At 47.6% G+C, this 18,393-nt stretch overlaps 5 protein-coding genes across 5 annotated transcripts; 2 read left to right on the forward strand and 3 right to left on the reverse strand.

Annotated features, from left to right (window-relative positions):
* Positions 1–1,977: 1,977 nt before the first annotated feature.
* On the reverse strand, positions 1,978–2,827 carry DEU56DRAFT_750033 (uncharacterized protein; the record flags this gene model as incomplete). Its single annotated transcript, XM_041349498.1, has 2 exons — positions 1,978–2,505; positions 2,564–2,827. The coding sequence occupies 2 exons, from the start codon at positions 2,825–2,827 to the stop codon at positions 1,978–1,980; spliced, it is 792 nt and encodes a 263-aa protein (XP_041200655.1).
* A 450-nt stretch (positions 2,828–3,277) lies between these two features.
* Positions 3,278–3,478, reverse strand: DEU56DRAFT_693799 (uncharacterized protein; the record flags this gene model as incomplete). The annotated part of the gene is made up of 1 exon (XM_041347184.1): positions 3,278–3,478. A coding segment is annotated over one exon (201 nt), but the record flags the coding sequence as incomplete, so codon positions are not given.
* A 966-nt stretch (positions 3,479–4,444) lies between these two features.
* DEU56DRAFT_695141 (uncharacterized protein) lies at positions 4,445–5,033 on the forward strand (the record flags this gene model as incomplete). Its single annotated transcript, XM_041347209.1, has 2 exons — positions 4,445–4,539; positions 4,598–5,033. Coding segments are annotated over 2 exons (531 nt in total), but the record flags the coding sequence as incomplete, so codon positions are not given.
* Positions 5,034–5,304: 271 nt separating this feature from the next.
* Positions 5,305–8,067, reverse strand: DEU56DRAFT_762475 (uncharacterized protein; the record flags this gene model as incomplete). The annotated part of the gene is made up of 9 exons (XM_041350703.1): positions 5,305–5,419; positions 5,579–5,823; positions 5,874–6,188; positions 6,250–6,612; positions 6,668–6,777; positions 6,832–7,027; positions 7,079–7,403; positions 7,484–7,823; positions 8,025–8,067. 9 exons carry the CDS (start codon positions 8,065–8,067, stop codon positions 5,305–5,307), a joined length of 2,052 nt encoding a protein of 683 aa, XP_041200658.1.
* Positions 8,068–8,483: 416 nt separating this feature from the next.
* Positions 8,484–11,898, forward strand: DEU56DRAFT_975209 (uncharacterized protein; the record flags this gene model as incomplete). The annotated part of the gene is made up of 10 exons (XM_041359576.1): positions 8,484–8,638; positions 8,811–9,276; positions 9,414–9,615; positions 9,669–9,900; positions 9,987–10,080; positions 10,132–10,307; positions 10,357–10,453; positions 10,507–10,963; positions 11,104–11,187; positions 11,237–11,898. The coding sequence occupies 10 exons, from the start codon at positions 8,484–8,486 to the stop codon at positions 11,896–11,898; spliced, it is 2,625 nt and encodes an 874-aa protein (XP_041200659.1).
* Between the last annotated feature and the right edge of the window lie 6,495 nt (positions 11,899–18,393).

Genomic DNA, 18,393 nt, shown 5'->3' on the forward strand with positions numbered 1-18,393 from the left:
GCGGAGAAAAATAGACTCGATTGCATTGCATATGATGACCACAGCTCAGCGGCTATCCGACGGATAGCACTACGCTGCCATGTCTCCGCACCATGGGAATAAAAGAGGTCCCCATCCAAAAATGTCTGGCTTTGGAAGATTGCAGCATTTAGAGAGAGAATGGGGAACATGCAACAAGGAACTATTTTCGTGTACGTTTGTCGTATCTCAATCAGGGATCACAACCACATACCTAAGGTCGACGCCAAGGGGGTTCTTGTTGAGAATACAATGACAAGCTCTGCCTGCATAAGGCAACCACGTCGGCAGAGCTCGATACTGCGTTGGATACACCCGGCACCATTGGACTATCGTCCGTTATAGTCCAACACAATCCAACCATATAATAGTTTAACTCACACTGTCATTAATTTATATGTTGGGGTGTATAAAATTCAAATCTCATCGTGCATACACTTATCGGACCTCGTCGAGGTTGGGGAAGATGGTAATCCACTGCCATTCGTCGCCCAGATTGTGCACTTGGTAGGTCGGAGCAATGCAAGCAGGAATTGCAACCGCATACCTAAGGTCGACACCGAGGGGGTTCTTGTCGAGAGTACAATGACAAGCTCTGCTTGCATAAGGCAACCTCGTCGGCAGAGCTCGATACTGCGTTGAATACACTTGGCACCGTTGGACCATTGGCAGTTATGGTCCAACACAGTCCAACCATATAAAAGATTATCTGACACTGTCATTAGTTCAGAGATTGCGGAGGAAGTAAAAGCAGTCAAAGGCTACATGCCACCACCAAGGTAGGGCAGAATTATAGTATATTGCAGCTGGTTCTCGAGTAGGCGACGGCGGTTGGTCTCAACAACTTAATATTGTATTGCCACGTCTGATGGGTGTTGCAATATGTGCAATTTCGGTGACAAGCTGGCAAGTGATTGTGACTAAGCTGTCACGGTTGTGCATTTGACGGTTTCTATCCAACTAAGTCCAAGTATTCAAAGCTTGCTCATGAGGGGTACAAATGTGATGATTATTGTGCATATTTTAGATCAGATAAAGCCTTCTAATGATTTATCATTTTCGGGTCGTTTACCTGATGCCGTTCTTGCTTGGGGCTTTCGATACCCTTACGAGACCGTTTCGCTGTTTAACATTATGAATCAGCAAGTCAAAAGTCCCATGAGCATTGTCGACTGACATCAACTCCGCAGGTCAACATTGCAACTGACGCAACACGAAACACGCTCCCGGCTGTCGTAGTACCCGAAGTCGTGTTCCGGCGCGTTTGACTTCCAAGCAATTGCAAGCTAGTAGTAGTTTCCTTTCGGTCCTGGAAACAAATGTTCATGCAAACTAATATTCATGCACTAGTAGCTGTCTCTTACCTTCCGAACACCAGCCGATGGTGCTGGACCCTTGGCCAGTTTATGATAACCAGCAAGCCGAGTCGAAGACATAGTCGATAATGCCTCGTCCCGAGCAGTGGCAAGTGGCAGGCTTCCTCGTTTGCCAGTGACAGATGACTTCAAGTTGTCGTTGACCATTTTTCCACCAGTGATGCGAGTGAAAATATCCTTGACGGCAGCCGAGGAACTTGGATCTGGCTGTTTGTCGGCATCCCTTTGATCTTCTGCTGGTTTGCAACTTGAAGCCTTACGGGGGTGCTTGCTGCGGCCATGGCCACACTCCACGCAGTGGCCTTCATCCTCTGTTCGAGGAAAAAACTCCTCGCAGTCACACAGTTGACTGTCGGACTTGAGACCTCGGCAGAAGAACTCCCGATTGTCACTTGGCGCAGGATCCATGAGAGTCCGAGTGAGAGGGAATGTGAAGATGACTTCAAGAAGCAGACGTGCAAACGACTCAAAGCAAGGTAAGTATGTAGATGCTGGTGCCTAGGTTTATATTTGTGGCTAACAAGGATAATTGATATATTGTCCACCCGCCTCGTTGACGTACTATTGTCTGAGTCGGCTCTCGTTATTCTCTACCACTCGCTAAAAAATATGACAAGACTAATAATGCTTGACACCATAGCTTTGCTCGATTAAACCAGATTGGTTCAGCAAGTGAGATATGGAGTTCTTTGGACCCTCGTCGACCAACGGAAATAGTCTCGAAGACTGGATATTCATCACTGTCCCACTCAGTTGCTGTCAGTCGGCAATTGTGTGGTGTGATATCCTCGGCAATAACTTCATCAAGGGTGGCAGAAAACTGCTGTTGTGTTTCGTCATTGACGAAAGGATTCCCGTGTGATGGAACAACAATGGCTTCGTGGTGGATGTGTTGTCTTTGCTGATCGTTGATGGCCTCAACCACATTCAGAGGTTCGTCGTCATTATCACTGTCTTCTTCGTCAATAGGGTGTCCAGCACCAGTCTGATGTTGCCGCCGTGTTGTAGTTTGGCCGTGAACCCCATAGTATTCTTCGATTATGTCAGGATGGATGCCTTCGCAGTCGTCGCGATACATGCCAAACTGCATGTGCCCTAAAAAACGTAAATCCTATGTCGTCGTCACATAATTTGTCAACATTACATCAAAAATTCAGCTGCGAGTGTACCTTGGGACTCTTATTATTCGTGTCGGGACCACGTATGGGATGGCAGTTCCATTCTGCTTGAAAATCTGAGCAATCTTGATTGATCTCGTCAAGAAACAGACTCTGGAGTAACCAAATGTGACTAGGGATATGAGGGTTAAGCCCATGATGATTTTCGAGTCGAGTAAAAAAGGCTCTCCATCTCCGGGCAAATTGGGTGCCAACCTCGACCCACAAACGCTCGATCCGTGAGTTCCGTGTTGAACTTGTGCAGGAGGTTAGCATGTAACATAAGCCAATGAAATCATAACTCACGATCCCCACATGAACGATGCACGTCGTGGTCCGTTTTTCATTATCATGTAAGTTGCAATGTCAATATTCTCTCCACCACAATCTCCTCGTACACGAGAAGGTGTCCCGAAGTCTTGTGTCGCATGTTTGAAAAGGTCCAAAACAGTAGTTGAACGATTGTTGTTGCTAGCTCTAAGTCCTGTTATCTGATGGAAATGGAAATTAGAATCAATAGACTGCAAACGAAACATGTCAGACCGTTCTGCAAAATCCGTCAATAAATCCATGAATCACGACCCCCCATCGGATTAATTTATGATGCCCATCTACATGCCATAGCGCATTAGGCCGCTTGACATGGTACTTCCGTCGACGTTTGACTCGTCGGTCTCGTAACACCTGACCTAATCCATCCACTCGACGGAGTGATTCTACCACTCGTCGATACTGCACTCGTAGGCCATGTCTGCGGAGAAATCCAACAATGTACCTGATACCTGAATCGGGTTTGTTTTTCTTGAACTCAGTGACGAGAAGATCCAGGTCAGTATTGGTGAGTTCGGAGTATTTTCGTTCAACTCCATGGTGCTTCATATATAGTCGTAGTGTGTTTCTGTGGACTCCGAGCATCTCAGCAAGTTCAGTAAGTTTAATTTGCCGAGAATTCGAGACTGCTTCAGCGAGGAATTCGACATCAATAATTTTTTTTGGACGGCCTGGATGGCCTGTTTGCAGCAAGGCCACTGGGTCCGGAAACACGACATTATCATCCATGCTGGAATTTATTATCATAGTCAACAACACGACGGCTCAAAATACATGTAAGTAGACAAATTACCTATTTTGTGTATTGTTCCGAAATGTTGACAAAAGCACGGAGAGATCTCCTAGCAAATGTGCTGTGTAAGACAGCCAATCTTGCATCTCGTGTCCTCGAGGGTCGCGTGCGAGGGCTTCAAGCAGTGGTATGGCATCCCCCGATACTGTTTCTATGTGAAATGTAAGCTGGAGAGGATCAGCATCCTCTTGATTCAGGATTCGATAGGCATGTCGGTAAATATCTGACAAAGTATCATGAGCGGTGAGAATGTTTGCTGACCATGGAGCCTGAATTGACGTGTGAGATGGAAGGCGAGGGAAAGTATTGGGCAGTACTACAGGCATCACAGTAGATCAACTTGAATATGGAGTAGCATGCGATGATGACAATGTTCAAAAGCGTGAGAGTCGGTGAGACAGACCTAACAATGGTCACAAAAGTATCGTTCTCATTTGTTCCGGTCACTGGAGTGTGTTCAAACTTACCCTCTGCTTCCAAGTAACCACTCTTCAATCAACTCTCAAGGACTCTTGTCAATATTCAACGTTCAACATCCTCTGTGCCTCAAATTGCAGATATGTCAGCAACTCGACACCTTGTCTACTACTTTCATGCCTCAAGTCACATCTTCCAGGTGGGTTATATTTGTTCATCTCGTTTCGAATCACAGCTTGAAATTCTCATGCTGGCAGGTTGAGAACACACTATACAAACTCTGCAGTTCAATTTTGTCTGCATCTTCGAACGTCTTTCGTGACATGTTCGACGCTACACAACACACCGGACAAAAAGAGCTAGATGGCATGAGTGATGATAAGCCAATTCACCTTGAGGGAATATCCCGGGAGGCTTTAGAATTGTTTCTCGAGCATACCTTTGGAAGGTATGTTGATGCCATTCACACCATTTTTTTTCTTACCCAGTCATTTAATGATTTGTAGGATGCGTACTGGCTCATACACAGTTGATGAACTCACAAAATTCCTCCACTTCTGCGACATGTACCAATGTCACCATGCGCGAGAGTTCGTTGTTTCCCGCGTGTTTTCAGCACGTTTCCGCTTCCATCCGGCTCAATTGATCAACATTGCTATCAAATACCATGTTTGTTCTGTATTTCCCTTCGCTTTTAAGCAACTCGCAGAAACTCCCATTACCGAGATCACCCATGCACACCGGGAGCTGATGGGAAACGATGTTTTTCTAAACGTGGTTTATGTTCAAGCTGCGCTTGATCATCACCGTCGAATTGTAGCTGCGGAGGAGCCGAAGATATTAATGCATTCGAACGAATGTCACAATCCAACTGGTTGTAACGAGGACTGGCACGCTATATGGTGGAATGGTATGGGCCGTTTTCTTCTCGATGGCAGGAATGCACAAGCATCAGGAAAACGACAAGTTACTTACTCTGACTTATTGTCAACTTTTCACACACAATAAGGCGAAATAAGCAAAGGCTGAAATAAGTGACCGCCAGGTTGAAAAAGGCCACTCATCGTCTGAATTTTCACTTATTTCGAACTTAGTTTACTTTCATATCACAAATAAAGCAGAAAAAAGGGCATTGTCCATTCAGAAAAGCACGACGCGAAAGCAATTAAGTGGATCACTAAGGGAAGATAAAACAGCGAAAATCAATGGTAGCTTATGCGTGTAGTAGTCGGAGAGCAGTAGAAAATGGTACCAGAGGAGCATATGAACAATGATAGCAGGTTGAGGATGGTGCTGATTTGTGAAGGCCCATGGGGCAGCGGATGGCTCTGTCAAATCCACAAAATCAGCATGGTGAACACGACAAATAAATAAAGCAGAGAACGATGCACAAGAGGGAAAGATTATACATACACAAAAAGGCACGGTCATCATCAGAGCTGTGCGAAATGGCTGCATCCGCAGCGGTGCTTTCGTTCAAAGCTGACCGCGCCATCTCTACTGTAGTTTCAACGAAGTCCTTGCTCTTCTTCTTGATGCTCTTCATGTACCCAGTGTTCGCTTTATGCCAGAGATCACGCGAAAACATATACGGAGCGCTGGTCTCCTTGCCAGTGAGCTTGTTGAGTACTTTGGGCAGCTTGATGACCACCTTGCCGCGAGATGTGGTCGACGCTAAGATATCCTCGACTTTGATATCACCGTCCGAAATTAATGTGACGGCGCGCTCAAGCTATGCGAATTCATCGAGAGGGATCATTGATGATAAGAAAATAGACTTACTGCTGTAGCGCAAAATCCAATAACACCGGCCATCCCTTTCGATGCGAGGTCTTTGGTTTTCAATGCGGGAATATTAGCGTGACCGTCGACGACATTGAGGTGAGCCTTTCCAAGGAGCTGCAGGATGAATACAGAGTGGAATGCACCGTCGGGGTCACGCTTGTCCATATCCTCAAAGATGAAGGCATAATTCTTCAAAAGGAGCCCTGCAAGAACCTCTGGGTCGCAGTCGCTGTTGCTCATCAGAAAATCGTAGATAAGCACAATGGCTGTAGAGCCAAAGTTGCTCCGCCACTCAGAAAGACGTTGAACAGTCTGAGTATGGAGTCGATACAGTGAGAAAATGTTTTTGACATCTGGAGCAAGAAGCACCTACGAGCGAAAAAACGGCACCATTCAGAACAATGGTAAGTTTCAAGTCTGGGTAGATTGCCTGAAAAATGATTTGAATGTGTGTGAGCAGAGTCACATCTGGGATTGTCCAGAGGGATTCTTGGCTGCCAGCCCACAATATCATCGTCGGAAGGAACTTTTTGGCCCAGCGGTTGTCTGCTTGCACTTGTTCAGGGAGGTCGCAGCTTCGGTATTGCGCTCGGGGCTTCAGCTCGTTGTGCGGTGTGTCGACATTGACAGATTTCTGTTCCTTGGGGGCGGGAGCATCACTGATAGATGTCGAAGATGGTTCCACTTTCACCTTTTTAGTTGGCAAAGGTTTGACGTCTGTGGTCATGACCGTTGTCTAATGAAAAACTTGTGTCAGGAAGGACTAGTTAACCAAACGGTTGGATGCTCACTGAAGTCGTAGTGCGGGAAGGCTTCTCTAGCTTCACTTTGGGCTTCTCGGGCTCCGCTTCATGCTTCTGATCGATCTCGTCCGGTAGGTCGATGTCCATTGTATTGTTGACTAGAGGTGCAGTGAGTTTCAGGGTGTTGGCATCAGCAAACAGCGCTGACTCACTTTCGTCGTCCGAAAACTCATCAATTTCACTGCCAGAGATAAGATCGAGGACTTCAGAAGCCTTCCTTTTGAGGACGTTGCTGGTGTCGGCAACCCTGGTCGGACCTAATGGCGACAACTGGGTGAATGGAGCACGGAACTCTGCTGGAATCCCTGACTCGTCATCGGAGTCATCGACTGTGAGAGTAACCGTCATCTTTGAACATTATCAGTGGAAATTTCTGGTGGGAGATCAGTGAACAGTTACCGCTGCAGCTGACCTCCCTTCCTTGGCAGTTATCCCATGCGCAGCCAGGCGTTCTAATTCGTCATCTTCATCCTCATCGTCGGCAAAACCTCCAGTGAGCGCATCCTCAGCTGCACCAATACATTGAGGAGGACGTTTAGAAGCATCAGTCAGAGTTGTGCTGTGAGAGGTAATGGAAGAGCCTGTAAGGCGAGAAAAAATTGTTGACGGGGGAGGTGATGCCGAAGTATGAGTTGTGTGACTCGCGTGCTGAGATTTGATGGGCGTCTTGACGCCTGAAGCCCAGTTCTTCACTTTGTTGGTGAGAGCCAATTCAGGCTGTTTCCTGCGGTTCAGAGTTAAATTGAGGAAGAACATGGTTGACTCCGTGAGTAGAAGCATGATGAGTGTGAAGTAGAGACTTACGCATCAAGTACATTGCCTTTCTTATCCACACGTGCTGCCTTATCTCCGCAATCAGCAGTGTTCCGCTTGATTTCATTACGTGCTTGATTGACAGCATCCTTCATCGAAGCTTTGATAACCTTCTTCTTGATCGTACCACTCTTAGTGTGTGAGTCTTGATCGACAGCGTCGTTGTCGATATCCATTGGCACATCAGCCTTCTGAGTGAGTACTCCCAACCCTTGATTGGTTCCGACTTCATCATCACCTCCACCACAGGCTGCTGCAATATCTGGGCTGTCCTTTGCAGCCTTCTTGCCTTTGTAAGGGCGTCGGACGAGGGCGGACTCCCTTGACCTTCCTCGTCAGCACATTCGTCTGTTTCGCTTCCATCTCCAGCTCTATACCGGCCACACGCTTAGCACCTGCCTCAGCAGCAGCTGCTGTGCTGCTACCTTTGCCGCCTTTTCTTCTCGGGCAGCTGCAACTTCTTCTGTCGTGCGTCGGGGTTTTTTTGCCTGTAAGAGGATGGCACCTGGATGCGCAGTTGCGTTAGACGCACGAGTACGACGAGTCGGAGTGGTAGCGGCACGTTGAGCAGGCATGTTGAGGTGAAAGTTTGCACGTAAGAAGCTGCAAGAGAGGTGAACAGGAATTTGCGGGTAGCAGGGAGCAACAAGAGACGGTCTAAGCTAAGTGAAAACTTTTAAGTGCGCTACCCTGATCCCAAACATGGACAACAGCATACTGATTACGACCCCCAACACTTACTAGGCTGGCAGCTCGGTTTGCTTTCAACCGAAAGTTTGTTTTCTTAACGCTAAGTATAAACTATGTACATACTCCATTTTTTCACGCTCCTCACTGGCTAATATTGTCTAAAGGAACCAGAACTCTCGACGGGATCACAACGCACTGCAACTTCCTTGCGGACGCTCAAATTGTCGGCGTTATTTCAAAACTCAAGCGGGACGAACGAAACATTGGAACGCAGCGCATCCTACAATTGCAAGGGCAGCTAATGCTTATCATCCCAGTGTTTCTGAAGAGCTGGAAGAGCACCCCTCCGGCACCTGAGCAGCCTGAGGCACAATTTGACTTTCAAGAAGCCGAACATGATGACCCGAATATGACGGATCACGATGGACACGGGACTCACCAGCTCCCAGCATCAACGTTGAGTTCTGGGGGCCAGGAGACCGTCTATATCGGAACTTTCACAAGGACCTCGACGGTAATACTTTACTTTGCTATTAGAACAAATTTCTAACCATATTTCACCGTATATTTTCTAGCTCGTCCATCGTGACGAGACGGCACATTTCTTCCCCCTGGAAGCCCACCAAAGCCACTCTCTGAATAAATCTCTCCTGGACGACTGGACGCCTTACCGAAACCGTATCGAGTTCGAAACCGCGGAATTTTTTTTCACCGAGAATCAGACACCTGCAGCCCAGATCAATAAGCTACTCGATCTCTGGGCTTCAACCCTCCAGAAACACGGCGATAAGCCTCCATTTGCAGATTTCCGCGACCTTCATAAAACCATTGACAAAACACCACTCGGTGATGTCAAATGGCAATCGTTTTCAGTTCGATACAATGGTGAACGACCAGCCGCTGATGTGCCGCCGTGGATGGACCAAGACTTTGACGTCTGGTACCGTGATCCACGAGAAGTTGTTCGCAATATGCTTGCGAATCCGGACTATATCGAAGAGTTCGATTACCGACCCTACCGCGAATTCTTGACCGATGGTGATGAGCGTCAGTGGAGGGATTTCATGTCCGGTGATTGGGTATGGGATCAGGCGGTGAGTCTATCAACGTTTTGCAACTATCAACGTTTTGCAACTATCAACGTATTGCAACTTATCATTAGCTATCAACGTATTGCAACTTATCATTAGCTATTAACGTATTGCAACTTATCATTAACAATTGTTTCCAGGACATAATCTCAGAGGATCCGGAATCACATGGATCCACGTTCGTACCTGTTATTTTGGGCAGCGACAAGACTACTGTGTCTGTCGCAACGGGAAACAACGAATATTACCCACTCTATGCGTCTATCGGCAATGTTCGCAACAATGTCCGACGAGCTCATCGTGACGCAGTAAGTATCATTGGGTTTCTTGCTATTCCCAAAAGTAAGTTTCATTTGTCTAACATATATTCTTACATTGCTTATCCGAGCTACTAGCAACTAAGGAACATGCAACTGGGGATGTAATGTTCCGAAAGTTCCGCCGGCAATTATTTCACTGCTCGCTCTCCAAGATCCTCGAGACACTTCGACCCGGTATCACGAAGTACGAAGTCGCGCGATTTGGCGATGGCCATTTTCGCCGTGTTATATACGGTCTGGGACCGTATATAGCAGACTACGAAGAGCAAGTGTTATTGACGTGCATCGTGCGTGGCTGGTGCCCAAGGTATGTACTCGTGCATCTTTCTAGTTGACTACTTAGACTCATTATTGGACAGATGTTTATCTTCACGTATCAATCTAGACGAGCAGGCCGGTTGGCGCTGTCGTCATCACACAGATGTGCTTGTCGGAGGGGACCCTTGGTGAATTGTGGGACGAGTATGGTATCGTCGGTGATCTCGTTGTAAGTCCATCTTTCGTGCTACGTTTTTGCAACTTCTTAACACTTTATCAGCCGTTCACAAACGATTTCCCTCGCGCTGATATCCATGAGCTCATTGCCCCCGATATCCTTCACCAGCTCATCAAAGGCACATTTAAAGACCATCTTGTGGAATGGGTCGAGAAGTATCTGTATCAGACGCACTCGAAGAAAGAGGCCCAGCGCATCATGGATGATATTGACCGAAGGTAAAGGTTTTATTTAATAATCTATTTAGCTATCTCACCAGTTATCTAGAATTGCTGCTGTTCCCGCCTTCGCTGGCCTTCGACGTTTCCCGCAAGGACGAGGCTTCAAGCAATGGACCGGCGACGATTCAAAGGCACTGATGAAGGTACGTTCTTCTCACAGATTGGACTACTGATGTTGTACTTACACATAGCTAAGGTATACTTGTCCGCCATCGAGGGACATGTCCCTGTAGATATAGTTCGAACATTTCGAGCTTTCCTCGATTTTTGCTACTTCGTCCGGCGTAGCGTCATTACGGAGAAGACTCTCAAGAACATACAAGAAGCTCTCGACCGCTTTCATCGATACCGACAAACTTTCGAAACGATTGGTGTTGTATCTACATTCTCACTCCCTCGCCAACACTCACTTCAACACTATGTACTCCTCATTCGTCTTTTTGGGGCCCCGAATGGCCTGTGCTCATCGATCACCGAAGCAAAGCATATCAAAGCCGTGAAGGAACCGTGGCGGCGTTCCAGCCGGTACAAGGCCCTTGGCCAAATGTTGGTCACAAATCAACGTCTTGATAAACTCGCGGCATCGCGTGCTGATTTCACCCAACGCAAAATGCTTGATGGGACCTGTCTTTCTGCAGCTGCACTTGCAGTAGGTAAGTAGCATATTGTGTCTTTATCGTGCTCGCGCTGATGCTTAAATAGAAAAACTGCGCACTATGAATCTTGAGCCAGGCGATGTGGACAGTGCGCACATGATTAACGGCACAGAGGCCAACAACAACCAACAGCACAGAGGCCAACGACAACAACAACGATACCGAAGTTGACGACGGGCCAACTAATGTCGAAGCGCATGTTGAATTGGCCAAAACGCCTCGTAAGTGCTCCAGCACCTGTTTCTGTCCAATGGCTAATATATTATTTAGAACGCAAACGAGCTCGCACACCTGCCGCGTTAGCAGTTGAATTGGCAATCCCACAACTCCCCAACCTTTTGCGCCGCTTTCTCTTTACCCAACTCAATCCAGATGACCCTCGTGACCCTTCCGAAGTTCCCCTTACTTGTTGTCCTCAATACAACGACAAAATCAGTGTTTTCAACTCCGCATGTTCCAGATTCTTTGCCCCGAGCGATCCAAGTGGTATCGGGGGCATGCGTCGCGAGTATGTTCGCGCATGTCCAATATGGAGAAATGAGTACCCTCGTTATGATTGTGTCTTCGTCAACACGAATCCGGATCTCGACGGGATGAGGGGTATGGACGTTGCGCGAGTGTTGAGTTTTTTCTCTTTCACATACAAGGCTGAATTATACCCATGCGCAGTTGTGCGGTGGTTCGATACAATTGGAGATTCACCCAACGAAGACAACGGAATGTGGATGGTACAGCCTGCTCATCACGCGAACAACTCTCCCCATATTTCCATCATTCATATTGACTCAATCTACCGCGCCGCACACCTTATTCCTATATACGGTACTCAATTTATTCCTCCGCAACATCAGCACCATCAGACTTATGATGTTTTCCGCAAGTTCTATGTTAATAAATACGCAGATCATCACGCATTTGAAATCGCATTTTAGACTTGTTCTGTACGGTCCTTGCTTATTACACTTTAATTCAACTTTTTTGAACTTCGCACATGAACTTGTTTGCACGCTGGTCCCACTTTCTAATAATTAGAAAAAGCAGCCTTTAAGGTAGTTCAAAATTTTCGTTCGCAAGAAATAAGGGCCATTAAGTGAAATAAGGCGAAATAAGTAATCGGTGAATTTACTGATGCACTGCAGATATGTGCTTCTCCTGTCTGGTCATGCCACTCCGGGGTGTCACTTCGCGTGCACTTAAGTGCTTGCAAACTCCCCATCATCTATGTCACCGTTTCATAGGTCGTCGCAGGACATGCTCGATGTAACATTCGTGCTGCTTCCCGAACAATTCAAACAACGGATTTGGATTTGCACACTGCTGTGCGCCTGTTCGTCGGTGATGCTTCCTTGGCCCGTTCACGCATGTAATAGTATATGTACATGTCTTTAATGCTTTCTCAGTTTATGTTCTCGAAAGCAAATGACCCGAACGGCGAGGCAGCTAATTTCGAATTCGAATCACGATGGTCCATTGGACGTATGCACGTTCGCTTCCAAGTCCTACACTAGAAACCAGACGTCGTACGGATGAGAAAATTCCGATGCCAAGCGCTTCCTATATCTAGAACCTGCGCTTGTCTAGATTCACCCGGTGCTCTTAGAAGGCCTCTAACGGCGAGAAAACCACCACGATTACATGATGGAATCGGCGCTGAAAGTTCAAGATAAGAAAGCGATGTTTGTCTCAAGTCACTTGTCGATCATCCCTCGGCCGAATCACACGCACTGATTTTTTTCCTTTGCCAAACTTGTTAATCTAGTACTCCCTCGATCATCTTGAGTAGGGATCTATACGTTGTTCAAATTGTAGTTCACTGTACTAGCTGTCCTGACGAAATATCCAAAGTTTTCACATAATCGCGCTCAAGAATTTCCACAACTGAAATCGGCCTAGGGATGGTAGTTTGAGCAAAGTCCCCTGGGGAAGCGAGTATTTTTTCCGAGCCCACGTCACGCTAAACAATCACGGAGCTAACCCAGAAAAAGTCTAGGCCATACTTGACCCATTGTTTGATTCAGCCTTGCCATGCTGCCCGTATCGAGTCCGATAGCGGGAAAGCAATGCAGACCGGTAAGATGCAATAGTCGCCGCTCGGGCGCGTGCCCGGACGTGGCATATCATCGATAACGGAAGTGTGAGGCACACCTATCGTGGTTTTCGCCTTCTTGATCTTGTGGCGAAGTAAGATACCTTACGAAGGATGTTGGAAGATGCAGAGTAGAATAGAATAATATAATGAAATAGAGATCTGGTTGCAGAACTGATTACGGTAGATTGTTGTGCATGAGAGCACCAGACCAATGCTCACTGGAGCGGGTTTACTGTGCGCAGGATGAAGGAGTTAATATATACTTATGACGAGCGTTTATGAAGAGGGGATGTGATGATGCGAAAAAGGAAAATGAGATACGCCGTGGCAGCCTGTGGCAGCGTGGTAGCAATCATGGAGCCAATTGAGGGACCATGGATGGGCGCTAGGCTACATAAGTTGGGATATAAATATGGGCAGAAATCTAACTCGACTCACGATATGTAAGATTGATGATGTCCTAACCATCAAGTACGCTCCTCGTTAACTTGAAATATTACTGACCGTTTGTCTCTCTGTCTAGACCAACGCGACATGTCAGGAGTGCTTGATGTGGCGAAAAAAGTGTACCTCGCCGTGAGAAGGCGCGCGACGCCCGTGCGGACAGTACAACTGGCGCAAACAACACAGCCGGCGCCAACGCAGATGATGCAGGTCCACACTGACTCAGTTTCAGCAGTTGCGTTCTTCAAAGACAGTCAACGGGTCGTCATTGGATCAGATGATACAACCCTGAGAATTTGGGACTTGAAAAAAGGAGAATTGGTAGAAGGACTATTCGAGGGACACGGGGACAGCGTGTTTTCGGTCGCCATATCACCAGACGACAGGCGAATTGCGAGCGGTGGAAGAGATGAAAGCATCATCATCTGGGACGTCGAGAACAAGCAGATGGTATTCAATCCACTAGTGAAGCATAGAGACACAGTGTGGTCGATGTGCTTCTCCCCCAATGGAAAGAGACTCGCAACCGGGTCGGATGATTGCACGGTTGTTATATGGGATGCGCAGACTGGCACCGTCCTCTCAACACTCTGGGGTCAGAGGAAGGTTTTGAGTGTCGCATTCAGCCCGGATGGGCTAAAGTTGGCATCCGGATCATGGCGTACTATTCGGGTTTGGCGGACCGATAACGCCGAACTTCTTCTCGAGATTAACAACGCTCACAGTCAAATTGTTCAAAGTGTTGTATGGTCACCTGACGGTCAGCAACTTGTCTCCGCATCAGAAGACAAAACAATCAAGTTCTGGGATACGTCGAATGGATATCAGATCGGTGAATCTTGCACTGGTCACACTTCCTACATCAACTCTCTCGCCATCTCTTCTGATGGTTCCTTCATTGCCACTGCCTCAGATGACAAAACTGTGCGCCTGTGGAGCACAAAGTCACGCAAGCAGATAGGACAGCCACTCGAACACGGAGCATGGGTTTATTGCGTCGCCATTTCTCCCAACGGAGAACTCCTCGTCAGTGGAGACCGCGATGGGAATGTTCGGCTCTGGTCGATTGAGGACACACATCGAACAGCAATCCAGCTGTGTTCATCTGACTCCTATTTCGCGCACCACAGTAAGGTGAACCTGGGACAAAACCTCTACCCGGAGGCCCTTTCCGACGCGGAAAAGGTGCGAACGACATACATCATCTATCTAGTAATTGCGCTGATACTGCCGGTGCGTAGGTCATTGAGCTCGACCCTTTGTCTCATCTTGGATACGAATTGAAGCATGCAGCACTTCACGGAGCACAACGCTACGATGAAGCAATCAAGACCTTCAAAATCATGCTCTCCAACCTGAATGATGCACCCGACCCACGGATACGACGTAAGCCACGAATACCTCACGCCCCGACTTGAAGATGACTTAAAAGCTTTTTGCAGAACTATGTCAGAAATACGTCAGTCCTTCTGAAGTAGAAGACAATATTCGACAAGCCATTCACGCTCATCTGGAAAACGTTCCACTTCGTCTTATCAATACCTCCACTGGGCGATTATGCAATCGAGACACACAGATCGACACCTTCATGAAAAGCACAGAATACAAGGAGCTCTCGTCATCATCAATGTCGCATAGACCCCTCCAAACAGAGCCGATCAGAGAAGCAGTCGCAAAGTACTACAGTTGGGTCATGTTATCCCATAGGTGGGAAATCAAGGAGCCGCGGCTGCACGAAATCCAGGATAAGGATGTGTACACATTTCGTCCAGCTGGAACCATGATAAAGTTGCAGAAGTTCTGCAAAGTTGCTCGCGATGCGGGGCATCAATGGGCGTGGAGCGATACATGCTGCATCGACCAGCACAACAACGTCGAGGTACAAGAATCAGTCAACTCCATGTTTATCTGGTATCGCAACTCAGCACTCACCATTGTCTATCTATCGGATGTTCCGCCTTCGTCAAAGTCCGGTGCACTCGCAAACAGTGTTTGGAACACACGAGGATGGACCGTCCAGGAGTTCCTGGCTCCTAACATTGTTCTCTTCTACCAAGCGGATTGGACTCTATATCTCGACGACCGCTCACGCAACCACAAAGAGTCTGTCAGTATCATGCAGGAGCTGGAAGATGCGACAGGCATAAATGCACGGGCACTCGTTGCCTTCCGCCCGGGAATGAGAGGTGCCCGAGAAAAACTTCAATGGGCGTCAAACCGTATCACCACGTTGCAGGAAGACATTGCTTACTCTTTGTTTGGTATCTTCCGCGTCCATCTTCCTGTAATCTACGGAGAGAAGAGACAAAACGCGCTTGGACGACTCTTGCAGGAGATCATAGCCCATTCGGGTGACATTTCTGCTCTCGACTGGGTCGGAAAGTCATCCGAGTTCAACAGCTGTCTTCCAGCTGACATTACCTCTTACAAAGCTCCGCCGTGCTTATCGCTGTCTCTCTCCGAAGATGATATCCAGTCATCGGTCTCCGCGTTGCGAAATATTGCGGCTGTGAGGTCGGCTTCGAAACTGTACACCCTCCTGGAGAACCTCAGCATCCCTCGTTTTGCGAACGCCAGACTGCAATTGCCTTGCATTACATTTCCTCTCACAGAAGTCAGGCGTAGGCCCGGTGAAGACGGGGGAAAATGTTTCACTTATGACGTCAAGGCAGACGGGCTACAAGACCTGCTGGTCACAACAGAGGACAAGCTAGTTCAATTCTCACCCGCAAAGCGTACTCGGCAGACATTCTTGCTTGTCCGTCCGTGGAATCGTTATGATCTCGATCTACCCGACTTTGCAGACGAGACGGATGGTTCACCTGATCCTGGATCTCCGTCAGATGATCCACTTGGCTGGTCTCCTGGAGACAATGAGCCGGCTACGCGGGAATTGAGGTTGCTCGTTCGCCTTGCTCAGCCTTTTGGCGCGCTTTTACTGGCGCAGCAGCGTGGTGAGGAGTACAAGAGGATCGCGTCTGATCAGAATATTATCGCACGAGTCAGGGACGTGGCTTCTGTTGATGACATGATGGACGTCAGGACGCTGGAGATATTGTAGCTGCGAAGAACAGGGATTTCTCATTTTCTCATACCTTGACAGCACCTACATCTAACAGAAGTCCCAGGACATTGTATCGTATTAAATGAAGTCTGGCCTCGTCCTCACATCTTGCCCGTATACCCCGGTCTCACAGCAGGTAATGGCGATCTGGAGGAAAGAACCACGTCCATCTCTGTGACTTCTACGAAAATTTCTCCTTCAGTGGCTCCTCTCCTCCATTGGACACGACTGAGCTCCGCATGGTTGAGTAACCATGCTGGATCGACGTGGTAAGTTGCAGCCAATGAGCGGATGCTTAGCATCGCGCGACAGACAGAGACGGCTGTAGTTGCTACTGCTATTCTGGGAAGTAGACATTCCTCGTGAGCTTCACTGAACAATGAAGGGCGACACAACCTTACTCTCCGCCCAGAGCTGAATAGTAAACCTGGCAACGATTTTGAGTTTTGACGAGTCGTATAGCTATGGCCATGAAACTTACGGGAATGTTCTGAGTCAGGGAGAGACCGATGATTTCGTACAGCAGCGTTCCTGTCATTTGCTTCAGCGTTTGCTAAACGAGAAGAATCGAGATACACCCACCGGCTGCAAACGCATACATGAAAATTCCTCTAAGCAAGCATTAGCTTTCGAAGTAGAGTTTGTTACTGACAAAGGGGCCTACTCTTTCAAGAATCGGTGGATGATTCCGCGTCTCGGCAAGGCTGTCGAGCTGATGCAAAACCGATATATCGTAAATGAGAGCATGGTCGTATGAACGACCAAGGCTGGCAGGTATATGACAAACAACATTGTAGGGTTCTGCACCAAGGTAGTCGGGTTGTATAGCCCGTACATGGCAGTCTTAATGGCATTGAACTCGACGGCGGCAGCTATTGTGACTCCTGCCGCGGAAGCAACGAGAACGACAACCGCCAGCCATCTGATGTAGCGACTTCGGTGAAATAGATGCCATACCCGCAATGTTATTAAACCTGCACAGCACTGGTCAAGCCAGTGTGATTAATGAATGCGCAAAAGACACACATTGGCAGAGTTCCATGACCATGAACGAGAGGACGAAAATTGTTATAAAAAGCCAGTTTACACTATTTTCAACAAGTGTGAACTGCCTGTTGGCCATGGGGTCTTGTCATATGTAACTCACTCCTGTGGAAAGCTGTCCGTAAGACGCCAAACGACGATATGACCTTAGGAAGTACGCACGGCAGAACCTGGGGTCATGACGTTTCCTATTCGTCTATCAATTATCAGAGCCATGACACGTATATTCTCGCTGACGGACCATAAAACACCAGCCTAATCAATCTCATCAACTACTGTGATATCATAGGATGGAATCAAACACGCACAACATTTGTATCAGAGCCAAATATCGGATCTATCAAATTCACGATTAAGCACTGGCGGCAAGATACAATCCATCGAGGGCATTACACTGAGATATAGTACTCTTGAAGCTGACCATGGCCCAGACCAGAAGAATGTCACCTAGAACAATGAGTCGACGATGGTTGGTCATACATCAGCGTAGGTTACTATCGATGATGGAGGCGACGATACCTCTTGGCCTAATGTGATAATATGATCGTATACCACTAAGGTGGTTGATGCCACAGCCAATTGTGTAGAGGCATTGCTCGCCAACTTCTGCACCTGCGAGGACATGATGAATCACAGACGGGTCCTCGAATGCCTACCGTAAAGAAAACGCCGTCCCGGGGAATGGCATCAGGGAGTTAATGTGGAATAAGCCTATATACCACATCACGTTAGACACGAAGCTGATGGCAGTAACCTCATCCGACCTGCTTGAAAAGAGAGAAATAA

The sequence above is a fragment of the Suillus clintonianus genome (assembly GCF_016758775.1).
Source record: "Suillus clintonianus strain FC179 chromosome Unknown DEU56scaffold_234, whole genome shotgun sequence".
Classification (NCBI taxonomy): domain Eukaryota; kingdom Fungi; phylum Basidiomycota; class Agaricomycetes; order Boletales; family Suillaceae; genus Suillus; species Suillus clintonianus.